At 43.4% G+C, this 15,071-nt stretch overlaps 1 protein-coding gene across 1 annotated transcript; it reads left to right on the forward strand.

Moving 5' to 3' along the window:
- The first annotated feature begins 5,217 nt into the window (after positions 1–5,217).
- LOC138351328 (uncharacterized) lies at positions 5,218–6,813 on the forward strand. The gene has a single exon (XM_069303026.1). The coding sequence runs from the start codon at positions 5,218–5,220 to the stop codon at positions 6,811–6,813; it is 1,596 nt and encodes a 531-aa protein (XP_069159127.1).
- Positions 6,814–15,071: the final 8,258 nt, after the last annotated feature.

Raw genomic sequence — 15,071 nt, forward strand, 5'->3', positions numbered from 1 at the left:
ATGTTACAGTTTACAGAAAACACACACTTATACAACAATATACCAATCAGTGTTCGAAGACCTCGTCCAGCTCCTCGGGGGTCGGGTGCGTACCCTAGATACAGCACGCATTTCCCCTCTGAACAGCGACACTGAGGCGCTGAAACATATATATATATGTATATATATATATATATATATATATATATATATATATATATATATATATATATATATTTATATATATATATATATATATATATATATATATATATATACCTTTTTAACACTCAACCTACCAGGAGACTCGAACCCTGGCCCACAGAGTGGTAGGTACACACGGTATCCACTGCACCATACTTCAAAGCCATAAGAGAGGAAGAAATTCCGGGGTATTCGTTTGCCTTGTTCGGGTTGAATGTAGACACAGTAGTCGCTTCTGTATATATTTATTGACCGAGACAACAAGGTAAATATCTGGCCAGCCGAGGTCCACCCACTCTGGGTCTGTCGAGATAACTGAGGCTGCTGGGAGCATGGCTGATGCTCCTCTGTCTGGCATGACGTCAGACGCCTACTTGCCTGTGATTGGTTATATTCCAACTGACATAGAATTTGAGTATAACATTTACCCAACAGAATTCCATCCCTCTCCCAGGCAATGGGATGATGAGGGACCTCTGATGTTCTTTAATCGAGCCCTGTTATGTGGGAAAACTCGGTGTAAATGCTCAATGCACAGACTTGCCTAAAACCGCAAGCTGAAGTTTATAACTTTTTAACACTCAACCCACCAGGAGACTCGAACCCTGGCCCACAGAGTGGCAGGTACACACTGTATCCACTGCACCATACTTCAAAGCCATAAGAGACTTAAGAATTCCGGGGTATTTACCCAATAGAATTCCATCCCTCTCCCAAGCAATGAGATGATGAGGGACCTCTGGTGTTCTTTAATCGAGCCCTGTTATGCCTCGCAGATATCAAGCCGCCTGCTTATCATCGATAGATACGGAAATCATCGATAGATACGGAAATCATCGATAGATACAGCGATAGCAGGCGGCTTGATATCTGCGAGGCACTACACATTAAGAAGTCAACACCAGCAGTCAACAGCCAATTAATGCACAACTATATTCTACCAACTTCAAGACTCCGCACCAATATAGAAGCATCAAGAAATATGGGCCAATAGGCTCTTTGCATTTACTTCCATTCTTCCCCTTCAACTTTACCCAATATTACCCAATATTTCGTGTTCTATCTTGTGTTGAAAGTTTGTTTTCACCTCATCCAAAACTGTTGTAACATATCACCTCACCCAAATGCAGGTATATAAAATGAAAAGCCGTTTGAATTATATCATAGTAAGAAATCTGTTTTAGTGTTTGCAGGTTATAGTTGTGTGTGTGTAAACTAAAGTCTTTGAAAATGTAATAAGTTATTACGAAACGCGTTAAGCGTCGCGTCAGACTAGAAATAAAAATGAATTTTGGAGAACTGATTTTTCAATTACCATCGACAGTGAAAAGAACCATAAGAAATATTGAGAAAATTCGTGTTAGAATTATTAATTTTACTTTTTCGGTCATATTTAATAATATATATATATATATATATATATATATATATATATATATATATATATATATATATATATATATATATATATATATATATATATACATATATATTGCCACTTGGGTGACTGTCGTCCTCAACGATACCACTGTATAGGTAAGATAACACTATCTCTCTCACCAAGCCTGACAATGCCCAAACAACAACGTTCCATACCAGAACATATAATTGCTATGAACAACATAGTTGTACAACTATGTACAACTACACCATACCTTAACCAAGGACAACGAAATTATTGATAACTATTCCTGAAGTAGAAGATTTACCATCGACGAAGCACTACATCCCAAACAATCTCAACCAACCAATGAGTTGGTTGGTGAGAGAGATAGTGTTATCTTACCTATACAGTGGTATCGTTGAGGACGACAGTCACCCTAGTGGCAATGAGATGGCACAGACGACATTCGGCGTTTTCAAGGCGTGTTGCTTGGTGAGGTGAGAACTCCTTCACGAGCAAGTTGGCCATCTTCTTGCTCTTGTAGTAATATGTCGAGTCTCTCTTGTGATTGCTGCCGGAGTGGGGGGTGGGGGTGGATAGGTGGGTGGGGTGTGGGAAGGGGGGATAGATCACGTTTATATCTGTAATGTCTCTTAGGGCTCCATGCTCCGACTTTTATTTTAACCCCTCTTAACAATGACACTTGTTGCAAACTCCTGCAGTTTTTAAATTTTGTTTCATGATTCAAGAGATGCTGATTCCAGGTCGACCCTGTAGACTGGATCGATGCAAATATTGGTGAGAGAGTATTGATCTATTGAAGATTGTGAAGGTTGTCTTGAAAAAGAACTTGTTTACATATTAAAATGCCGTCGTGAAGGTTTCAATCAGAAATATGCCGCTGATGTTTCCATGTTTATATGTGCCATTGTGAAGGATGCAAGCAGTCAATATGCCGCTGATGTTACTATGTTCATGTGCGTGCCTCCGGTGTTAGTGCTGGGAATATATCCACAAATATTTCTCACTTCCAAATTCCTAAAGTTGTCTTCCCTTATAGTTTAGATTTCTTTTGGCCTTCTTTCATCACTTCCGTTTTCATTACCTTACATTAATTAGGGTTAAACTCTGACAGCCACTTGACCGCCCACTCCTTCAGCGTTTCATGAACATTTTAGCATCGTCTGCAAGCACTGACATGGACGAGACCACTCCCTCTGGCATGTCATACAAGACCACTCCCTCTGTCATGTCATACGAGACCACTCCCTCAGTCATGTCATACGAGACCACTCCCTCTGCCATGTCATACGAGACCACTCCCACTGTCATGTCATACAAGACCACTCCCACTGTCATGTCATACAAGACCACTCCCTCTGGCATGTCGTATGAGATCACTCCCACTGTCATGTCATACGAGACCCCCTCCCTCTGGCATGTCATACGAGATCACTCCCTCTGGCATGTTATACGAGACCCCCTCCCTCTGGCATGTCATACGAGATCACTCCCTCTGGCATGTCATACGAGACCACTCCCTCTGGCATGTCGTATGAGATCACTCCCTCTGGCATGTCGTATGAGATCACTCCCACTGTCATGTCATACGAGACCCCCTCCCTCTGGCATGTCATACGAGATCACTCCCTCTGGCATGTCATACGAGACCACTCCCTCTGCCATGTCATACGAGATCCCAGGAAACAATTTTAGGTTGCCACAACGTATCTGGAAAGTGTTGGAAAGTATTGGCAACGTTTGTTTTCACGCATTAGATGCGTAATTTTGTGTGGATGTAAATAAGTTTCTAAAACGTATTGCACGAAACGTTGGCTAATAAAAATTTGAAACCTTGTGGCAACCTTAAATGTTTCATAATCGTAGTTTTTTATTGCTGTTATTTATATAAATGTAGAAATATAAAAGTATATTTAAACATTTAGTAAAAAGAAACAAGATCATAATAAAGGTTAATTCTTCATTTTTATTAATTTTTTAGGAAGAGGTCGAGGAGGAGGGAGGAAGAATTCCAGGTAAGAGGATGAAGTCGAGTAGGAAGGAGGAGGAGATCGAGGAGGAAGGAGGAGGAGGAGGAGGTCAAGGCAGAGAAGGAAGGAGGATGAGGTAGAGGAGGAAGTTAAAGAGGACGTTGAGGATGAGGAGAGCGAGGAGGAAGGAGGAGTAGGGCGAGGAGGAAGGAGGGCGAGGAGGAAGGAGGAGTAGGGCGAGGAGGAAGGAGGAGGAGGGCGAAGAGGAAGGAGGTGGAGGAGAGCAAGGAGGAAGAAGGAGGAGGGCAAGGAGGAAGGAGGAGGAAGAGGAGGCCGAGGAGGAAGAAAGTGGAGGTAGAAGGGCAAGAAGGAAGGAGGAAGAGGATGGTGAGAAGGAAGGAGGAGGGCGAAGAGGAGGGAGGAGGGCGAAAGGGAAGGACATTTAACAAACTATTATATCTATCTGGTATGTACCATGCCAAAGCCCGCATTAACCATCTGGTGACGTCATGCACAGTTTGAAAAGTCATGTTGCTGTGGTGCCTTAAGACCTATTTGCTAATGGTAGATAATATCCTATACCCATTCTGAGGTCGCTTTTCGTGATGTCGCTAAACAACAACGAGTCTGTAGAAATGTATTTGTTTGTTATATAATAAGTCAGGTTAGGATGGTTTGATAGGGTTTATGAAATGAATAACAGAAAATATGAGCAATGAGCGAAAATACGAGCAAAGGTAGCTGAATATCGACTCTGATGAAGCACAGAGTACAGTTGAGGTATTGAGCCTGTTTAAGAGTTCGCACTAATGTGCGAACCTCCTAGAACCCGCATTTAGCACGTTGACTAGAAGATTTGAGCTCATTGGCGCCTCGCACCGCATTAGGGATGATGACGTCGGAAAGAAGGTTTCTGCAGAAGGCCTTATTTCAAAACATGAGAGCCTTGCTTTTACTGAATGAGTATTTTGATGTGTTATATGCTACAGTACGGTGTGGGAGGCATGTTTTGAGCGAATGTGAGACGTGCATATATATTTATGCACGTGCATATATATATTTATGCGTTTATGCAGCAATATTGGATTACTACTGAAATCGCATTGAAGTCACCACGACTCGCAGGGGACTATTTTCATACAAATGGATGATAGTGGGTTTTCATTTTTATTTGCCCTATGCTCAATAAACGATCCTTGAAGAAAGATGGACAAAGCTTAAATTACATTCTCTAGATAGACGAAGAAATAGGGGTGATATGATAGAGGTGTTAAAGAATAGACATGACATAAGGGATATTAATAGGCTATTGAAATTATCAACACTAGACAGAACACGAAACAATAGGTATAAATTGTAATAACTTTTAGATTTAGGAAAAAGACCTGGGCCAATACAGGTTTGGTAACGGGGGTGAACTCATTTCTTATGTTAATATAAAATCTAAGCTATAAAATGATCTTAGACAATAGGAAACAGTATGGTAATACCTTATTGAGAAAAACGAGCTTATAATGGTTAACGCCATTGCACATTAGGCTTGACAGAAGGCAGCATTTTAATCCCCCTTTGCTATAAATATTGAAAATGGGAATAAATACACTATAACAGAAAACGGACTTATTGAGGGAAGATGAAGACGGGGTGACTGGCTAGTTGATGACGTCATTGACCATTAGCAATGCCTGTGCATGGGACACCGGGGTAACAAAAAACATCTATGACTACGAAGGACCCCACACCATTGTAACGAAAAACGGGCATGACTATGAAGGACCCCAAACCATTGTAACGAAAAACGGGCATGACTATGAAGGACCCCAAACCATTGTAACGAAAAACGGGCATGACTATGAAGGACCCCAAACCATTGTAACGAAAAACGGGCATGACTATGAAGGACCCCAAACCATTGTAACGAAAAACGGGCATGACTATGAAGGACCCCAAACCATTGTAACGAAAAACGGGCATGACTATGAAGGACCCCAAACCATTGTAACGAAAAACGGGCATGACTATGAAGGACCCCAAACCATTGTAACGAAAAACGGGCATGACTATGAAGGACCCCAAACCATTGTAACGAAAAACGGGCATGACTATGAAGGACCCCAAACCATTGTAACGAAAAACGGGCATGACTATGAAGGACCCCAAACCATTGTAACGAAAAACGGGCATGACTATGAAGGACCCCAAACCATTGTAACGAAAAACGGGCATGACTATGAAGGACCCCAAACCATTGTAACGAAAAACGGGCATGACTATGAAGGACCCCAAACCATTGTAACGAAAAACGGGCATGACTATGAAGGACCCCAAACCATTGTAACGAAAAACGGGCATGACTATGAAGGACCCCAAACCATTGTAACGAAAAACGGGCATGACTATGAAGGACCCCAAACCATTGTAACGAAAAACGGGCATGACTATGAAGGACCCCAAACCATTGTAACGAAAAACGGGCATGACTATGAAGGACCCCAAACCATTGTAACGAAAAACGGGCATGACTATGAAGGACCCCAAACCATTGTAACGAAAAACGGGCATGACTATGAAGGACCCCAAACCATTGTAACGAAAAACGGGCATGACTATGAAGGACCCCAAACCATTGTAACGAAAAACGGGCATGACTTTGAAGGACCCCAAACCATTGTAACGAAAAACGGGCATGACTATGAAGGACCCCAAACCATTGTAACGAAAAACGGGCATGACTATGAAGGACCCCAAACCATTGTAACGAAAAACGGGCATGACTATGAAGGACCCCAAACCATTGTAACGAAAAACGGGCATGACTATGAAGGACCCCAAACCATTGTAACGAAAAACGGGCATGACTATGAAGGACCCCAAACCATTGTAACGAAAAACGGGCATGACTATGAAGGACCCCAAACCATTGTAACGAAAAACGGGCATGACTATGAAGGACCCCAAACCATTGTAACGAAAAACGGGCATGACTACGAAGGACCCCAAACCATTGTAACGAAAAACGGGCATGACTACGAAGGACCCTCGAAAAAAGCAAAACGGTCCTTCGTAGGCATACTTCCCACTACTTACATCAACCAGTGTACATCAACCAGTGCACTTCAACCAGAGTACATCAACCAGTCATCAACCAGTGATCATCAACCAGTGTACATCAACCAGAGTACATCAACCAGTCATCAACCAGTGATCATCAACCAGTCATCAACCAGAGTACATCAACCAGTCATCAACCAGTGATCATCAACCAGTGTACATCAACCAGAGTACATCAACCAGTCATCAACCAGTGATCATCAACCAGTCATCAACCAGAGTACATCAACCAGTCATCAACCAGTGATCATCAACCAGTGTACATCAACCAGAGTACATCAACCAGTCATCAACCAGTGTACATCAACCAATGTACATCAACCAGTCATCAACAGACACAGTGTCAACACAAGTAATGATGACTTAGCCAGCACTCTCTTGCAAAAATTCTTAACGACTTTACGGCCAATTTAACAGCCTTAATGACCCTTCAGATTGGCTTGTTTATGCAAACTACTTCCTCATGCAGATTGTCTATTTTTGTGCAAGACTCCTGGGGAGAGAGAGAGAGAGAGAGAGAGAGAGAGAGAGAGAGAGAGAGAGAGAGAGAGAGAGAGAGAGAGAGAGAGAGAGAGAGAGAGAGAGAGAGAGAGAGACAGACAGACAGAGACAGAGACAGAGAGAGAGAGAGAGAGAGAGAGAGAGAGAGAGAGAGAGAGAGAGAGAGAGAGAGAGAGAGAGAGAGAGAGAGACAGAGACAGAGAGAGAGAGACAGAGACAGAGACAGAGAGAGAGAGAGTCTTGACCACGTCTGGTGGGAACGGTCTGATCATCAGAGCCCGCAACACCTCGGGACGATGGTGATCTTACTGTTATGTATAAGGCCAACATCCTCAAAGTTCCGCACCTGGCCCAATACCGTGGACTACCGGTAGTTGCCAACCGTAGCACTAGGCTCTCAACCTACAACAGTCTCATGCTGGAAGTGTTTTACTGTTATATACAACGCCAACATCCTCAAAGTTACGCACCAGGGGCTGGATTCACGAAGCAGTTACACAAGTACTTACGAACGTGTACATCTTTCCTCAATCTTTGACGGCTTTGGTTACATTTAATAAACAGTTTACAAGCATGAAACTTCCCAATCAACTGGTTTTTTTTTATATAAATAGCCTCGTGGTGCTTCTCAGCTCAATAACTCTTTAATAATTGTAAACAAAGCAGTCAAAGACTGAGGAAAGATGTAAAAGTTTATAAGTACTTGCATAACTGCTTCGTGAATCTGGCCCCTGGTCCAACTCCGTGGACTACCAGTAGTTGCCACCAGTAGCACTAGGCTCTCAACCTTCAACAGTTTCATGCTCTAAGTGCCATTCTCAAGAACATCACTCCATCCTTGATAATTCACTCCGAAGCTTACTCGCATCTGGAACTTGTTCACTCAACAGGTTGACACACGGGAGATCAGGTCAACTGAGCACATGAAGGCTCTGGCACACAGTTGGCTACAGGCTCATCCTCTTCCTTATATGATTGTTACCTAATGTTGTTAATGAATAAAGGCTATACCTACTGATGCATATAACAGGCTCATGAAGTAAATAGGCCTCTAGAAATTGGTTTCAACTGAGCTGAAGAAGAATTAATGATCACCATGTTACTTATATAATAGTTCCCTATGTGAGAGTTTCAAAGTACAGTACATTCTTATGAAATTAGTTTTTTAGGAACAGGCTTCAGATGAGCTGAGGAAGGATAGCAGCTCTTGCTTGCTGTTTCACCAGGAACAAATGTGAAAGCTCTTATGAACCCCTAGTCTTAGTTAAAAAGAGTTGTTAAAAAGAGCTTGGAAAGAAAAAGTTCTTTCTAACGTCCCTGTGGCACATTTGGGTGCTCAGTTTCCACCTGTGTCCCCTTGTTCGCGTACTACACGTGTTAAACAGTTTATCTCTATCTACCCTGTCAGTTCCTCTGAGAATTTTGTAGGTAGTGATCATGTCTCCCCTTACTCTTCTGTCTTCTAGTGTCGTAAGGTGCATTTCACGCAGCCTTTCCTCGTAACTCATGCCTCTTAGGTCTGGAATTAGTCTAGTGACATACCTCTGAACTTTATCAAGCTTCACCTTGTGCTTGACAAGTTACGGGCTCCATGCTGGGGCCGCATACTCCAGGATTAGTCTTACATATGTGGTATACAATATTCTGAATGATTCCTTACACAGGTTCCTGAAGGAAGTTCTGATGTTAGCCAGCCTCGCATATGCCGCAGATGTTATTCTCTTGATGTGGGGTTCAGGAGACAGGTTTGGTGTGATATCAACTCCTAAATCTTTCTCTCTGTCCGTTTCGTGAAGGACTTCGTCTCCCATTCTGTATCCTGTGTCTGGTCTCCTGTTTCCACTGCCTAGTTTTATTACCTTACATTTACTCGGGTTGAACTTTAGCAGCCATTTGTTGGACCATTCATTCAGTCTGTCTAGGTCATCTTGTAGCCTCATTTTGTCTTCTTCCGTCTTAATCCTCCTCATAACTTTTGCATTATCAGCAAACAATGAGAGGAATGATTCTATACCATCTGGAAGATCATCTATATAAATTAAAATGGAAATGTTCGTTTGTGCATAACCGCTAATCTCTGAAAGTTCTTCACCGATTGCTTTGAAATTTTCACACAACGTTGCATTCGCATCCGAGCGGGTTTTTATATACATACTATATAGATGTCACGTCTGTGACGGTAAAAAAAAAACATGCTTTTTCTGAAAAAACTGTGTTTTTCAAGTTTTTTTTAATGTGATGGAAATCTTCGAAACCTCTTTACCGATTGCTTTAAAACTTTGACACAACGTTGCACTCGAATGGGCGCGTCTTTTCATATATCTACTATATACATGCCTCACCTGTGACAAGAAAAAAACATGCTTTTTTTGAAAAACAGCGCCATCTGTTGGACGTACGAGCAACACACGCTGTAATCTCCGAAAGTTCTTCACGGATAGCATTTAAATTTTGACACAACGTTGCATTCGAATAGGTGCATCTTTTTATATACCTACTATATAGATGTCATCCCTGTGACAGGTAAAAACATGCGTTTTTGAAAAACAGCGCCATCTGTTGCACATAATAGCAACATGCACGCTATACAAAATATGTCACGAATTCCATTTCAATGTTTCCGATTGCATTCATATATTTTATTTTCATTGATATCGATTTATTTTATTTTTTATCGAATTATTTTGTGTGACATTGTGTATGAATTGACTGTGTTGTTTACCATACCGTTCATTTCATAAGTATAAATATAGCTGCCACACCTGTGACAGGTAAAACTATGCTTTTCTTGAAAAACAGCGCCATCTGTTGCATGTAAGAGCAACACACATGCTATACTAAATATGTTACAATTCCATTTCAATGTTTCTGATTGCATTGATAAATTGAATTTTCATAGATTTTGATTTATTTACATTTTGATTTAATTATTTTGTGTGTGAATTGTGTTGGAATTGAGCTGTGTTGTTTACCATACCGTTCATTTCGTGAGTATAGTTTATTGTTTATTTTTTCATATTTTCATTTAATTTTTAACAGTTTTTCTTATATTTCAGTGATGGGAACATCAGATCACTTGATATTCCCAATTTTCTGATGAGAACATCAGACCATTTGGGAAGGCATCAGACGAGGGAGTGGAGAAAGGTGGGGATGACGAGGGGACGGAAGTGAAATTTGGTTGGGAGGATGAGGGGACAAGAGAGGGGGGTAATGGTGGGGAAGACGAGGGGACGGGGGAATTTGGGATGTTGGCGACGAGGGGATGTGGAAATGGAGAATGGTGGGGAGGACAAAGGGACAGGGGAGTGGGGCATGGTGGGAAGGAAGAGGGGATGATGGAGTGAGAAATGGTGGGGAGGACGAGGGGACGGTGGAGTGGGGAATGATTATGAGGCCGAGGAGACCGTGGAGTGGGGGAATGATGGGGAGGACTGGGGGACAGGGAAGGTTGCTGTGGCTCAGCACCGCACATGCGCTGCTGAGCCACAGCAACGCGTGGCTGGGTACTGCTAGTTTACATACATATAAGAAATAGTATGGGTCCAAGGACTGAACCCTGCGGGACTCCACTGGTGACGTCTCGCTGATCTAAGACCTCACCCCTCACAGCGACTCGCTGTCTTCTGTTACTTAGGTACTCCCTTATCCAATGGAGTACCTTCCCTTTTACTCCTGCCTGCATCTCCAGCTTTTGCACTACTCTCTGGTGTGGTACTGTGTGCTTGTGTGTTTGCGTGTGTGCATGAGTGTGCGATGACGTGTGCATGTGTGTGTGTGCTTGTGTGTGTGTGTGTGTGTGTGTGTGTGTGTGTGTGTGTGTGTTTGTAGGGGGGGGGGATGCGTGGAAAACTGAAGGGAGGGGGGAGGTGGGGAAGGTCACTTCACACCGAGTATCCGAGTCTCAATATGTGTGTGTACTCACCTATTTGTGCTTGCGGGGGTTGAGCTTTGGCTCTTTGGTCTCGCCTCCCAACTGTCGGTCAACTGGTGTACAGATTCCTGAGCCTACTGGGCTCTATCATATCAACATTTGAAACTGTGTATGGAGTCAGCCTCCACCACATCACTGTCTAATGCATTCCATCCCTTAACTACTCTGACACTGAAAAAGTTCCTTCTAATTTCCCTGTGGCTCATGTGGGTACTCAGTTTCCACCTGTGTCCCCTTGTTCGCGTCCCGCCAGTGTTGAATAGTTTATCCTTGTTTACCCAGTCGATTCCCCTGAGGATTTTGTAGGTTGTGATCATGTCTCCCCTTACTCTTCTGTCCTCCAGGGTCGTAAGGTGCATTTCCCGCAGCCTTTCCTCGTAACTCATGCCTCTTAGTTCTGGAACTAGTCTAGTGGCATACCTTTGGACTTTTTCCAGCTTCGTCTTGTGCTTGACAAGATACGGGCTCCATGCTGGGGCCGCATACTCCAGGATTGGTCTTACATATGTGGTGTACAAGATTCTGAATGATTCCTTACACAGATTCCTGAACGCTGTTCTGATGTTAGCCAGCCTCGCATATGCCGCAGACGTTATTCTTTTTATGTGGGCTTCAGGAGACAGGTTTGGTGTGATATCAACTCCTAGATCTTTCTCTCTGTCCGTTTCATTAAGTACTTCATCTCCTATTCTGTATCCTGCGTCTGGCCTCCTGTTTCCACTGCCTAGTTTCATTACTTTGCATTTACTTGGGTTGAATTTCAACAGCCATTTGCTGGACCATTCACTCAGTCTGTCTAGGTCATCTTGTAGCCTCCTACTATCATCCTCTGTTTCAATCCTCCTCATAATTTTTGCATCATCAGCAAACATTGAGAGAAACGATTCTATACCCTCTGGGAGATCATTTACATTTATCAGAAACAGTATAGGTTCATGGACTGACCCCTGCGGGACTCCACTCGTAACGTCTCGCCAATCTGAGACCTCACCCCTCACACTGACTCGTTGTCTCCTGTTGCTTAGGTACTCCTTTATCCATTGGAGTACCTTCCCTTTCACACCGGCCTGCATCTCCAGCTTTTTCACTAGCCTCTTGTGTGGTACTGTATCAAAGGCTTTCTGACAATCCAAAAATATGCAGTCTGCCCACCCTTCTCTTTCTCGCCTGATTTTTGTTGCCTGGTCGTAGAATTCAAGTAACCCTGTGAGGCAGGACCTGCCATCCCTGAATCCATGTTGATGCTGTGTTACAAAGTTCTTTCGCTCCAGATGTTGCACTAGCTTTCTTCGCATAATCTTCTCCATCAGCTTGCATGGTATGCAGGTTAGGGACACTGGCCCTAACCTGCCTGTTCAGTGCCTCCTGTCTATCCCCTTTCTGTATAACAGGACTACGTTAGCTGCTTTCCAAATTTCTGGCAGTTCCCCTGTTGCCAGTGATTTGTTGTACACTATGGAGAGTGGCAGGCACAGTTCTTCTGCTCCTTCCTTTAGTATCTAAGGGGAGATTCCATCTGGGCCTATAGCCTTTGTCACATCCAACTCTAGTAAACACTTCCTTACTTCCCCACTGGTAATCTCAAACTCTTCCAGTGGTTCCTGGTTAGCTATTCCCTCTCTTATCTCTGGGATTTGTGTGTGTGTGTGTGAACTCACCCATTTGTACTCACCTATTTGTGTCTGCAGGATCGAGTATTGACTCCTTGTTCCCGCCTTTCGAGCCATCAGTTGTTTACAGCAAGGACTCCGGTCCTATTTCCCTATCATACCTAGTTTTAAAATTATGAATAGAGTTTGCTTCCACAACCTGCTCCTTAAGTGCATTCCATTTTTCCACTGCTCTCACGCTAAAAGAAAACTTCCTAACATCTCTGTGACTCATCTGAGTGTCCAGCTTCCACCCATGTCCTCTCGTTCTGTTACTATTCCGTGTGAACATTTCCTCTATGTCCACTCTGTCAATCACCCTGAGAATTTTATATGTTCCTATACGTGTGATATTCTTTGTAGTCAAGTGCGTGTGTGTGTGTGGGATGGGGGTTTTAGGGAGTGGTGAGAGAAGGGGAGGAGAGAGGGAGAGAGAGACAGGGAGGGAGAGGATGGAGGGAGGGAGGGAGGGAAAGAAGGAGTGAAGGATGGGCTGTGTGAGTGTGTGTGCGTGCGTGTATGGGGGAGGGGAGAGGGAGAGCGGGAAAGAATAAACGAAGGAAGGAATGTAGGAAGAAAGTAGGGTAGGAGGGAGTGAGTGAGGATGGAAAGTTAGAGATACCTATAGGGGAGAGAGGGGGGGAGGGAGATGGTCCAGCGGGGAAGAAGGGAAAGAGCAGAGAGGAGGAGGAAAGTAAGAGAGGGTAGGTAAGTCACTAGTTGATCACTAGTCACTTAGGTGTGAATAGCCTTATGGTGGGTGGTGTGTGTGTGTGTGTGTGTGTGTGTGTGTGTGTGTGTGTGTGTGTGTGTGTGTGTGTGTGTGTGTGTGAGGGGTGGGGGGGGGGAAGAGGGACAGCAGTAGAGTGGTGTGGTCCTGTTGACCCGTCCGCCTTACCCACAGGGATGTAGCCTATCCTCTATACTTTGGATTCTAAATACCTCAGATATGGTTATATTTTAAATTAATTATTTTAAATCACTCTGTACACCTTATTGATGACCTAGAGAGTGGGGGGGGGGGGTTGCGTACCAGCAGCTCGCCCCAAGCAAGCACAGTACTAGGTGAGTTTGAGGTGGTGTCCATAACGGGGTTTGGGTCTCCTGCTGCTCCCCGTCAGTGTTGTCCCCACGTGGCCTGATATGCTATTCTTCCTGTACTTTTCACTGACCATCAATCAGCATATACAACATAGTATACTTTCAACAAGGTGCGCACACTTTGGGAGATTGATCACTATGACTGCTATATTTCCGCTTCCCAAACACTATACTGGCCAAGTCGTCCGACCTCATTGAACTGTCCCACAGTATGACCCTGATGTTGCCCCACTCAACCTTATTTTGTCCCTAACTGATCTAACACTATAGGAGATCACTATATACTTGGTCGCTGCGTTAGTGTACACTCCTGTGACAAGACACTATGTTTCTTGTCTCTGTAACACTTCAGTGTCTTGAGATAATTAACGATAATTCATGGACGTCCTACTGACACGTGTGTCTCTCATCACTATCCCAATATACAAGAAGGGTGACAGGCTAGAGGCTCTGAACTACAGGCAAGTTTCCTTACTTGCATGCCATGCAAGGTGATGGAGAAGATCGTGAGGAAAAGTCTCGTAGAGCATCTGGTGGAAAATAGCTATATAACACACCACCAGCATGGGTTCAGGGATAGTAAATCGTGCCTCACAGGCTTAAGTAATTGAATTCTATGACCAGGAGACAAAAATATGGCAAGAAAGAGAAGGATGGGCAGACTGCATTTTCTTGGACTGTCAGAAAGCCTTTGACTAAGAACCCCATAAAAAGGCTGTTACAAAAGTTGGACCAACAGGCAGGAGTAAAAGGTAAGATGCTCCCGTAGATAAGGGAGTATCTAAACAACAGAAAACAGCGAGTAACTGTGAGAGGGGAGACATCAGAGTGGCGAGATGTCACCAGCGGGGTTCCACAGGGCCCTGTACTTGGACCCATCCTGTTTCTGATATAAATAAACGATCTTGCAGAGGCTATAGACTCATTACTCTCAATGTTTGCTGACGATGGAAAAATTACGAGAATAATCAAGACAGATGAAAATAGGCATAGACTACAGGACAACCTGGACAAACTGGAGGAATGGTCTAGAAAATTATTACTAAAGTGTAATTCAGTAAAGTGTTAAGTAATTAGACGAAGGTAGTAAAAGGCTGAACACAAGGTTCTGGGAAGTGATATCCTACAAGAGTCAAATACAAAGAAAGATCTGGGGATTGATATCACTCCGAACCTGTCCCCAAAAGCCCACATCAAAAGGATATCATCAGCGGCAT

The sequence above is a fragment of the Procambarus clarkii genome, chromosome 5 (assembly GCF_040958095.1).
Source record: "Procambarus clarkii isolate CNS0578487 chromosome 5, FALCON_Pclarkii_2.0, whole genome shotgun sequence".
In the NCBI taxonomy this organism is placed as follows: Eukaryota; Metazoa; Arthropoda; class Malacostraca; order Decapoda; family Cambaridae; genus Procambarus; species Procambarus clarkii.

Excerpts from the sequence above, each read along its gene's own strand:
- LOC138351328 (XM_069303026.1), top strand. The coding sequence starts at position 5,218 with ATGACGTCATTGACCATTAGCAATGCCTGTGCATGGGACACCGGGGTA.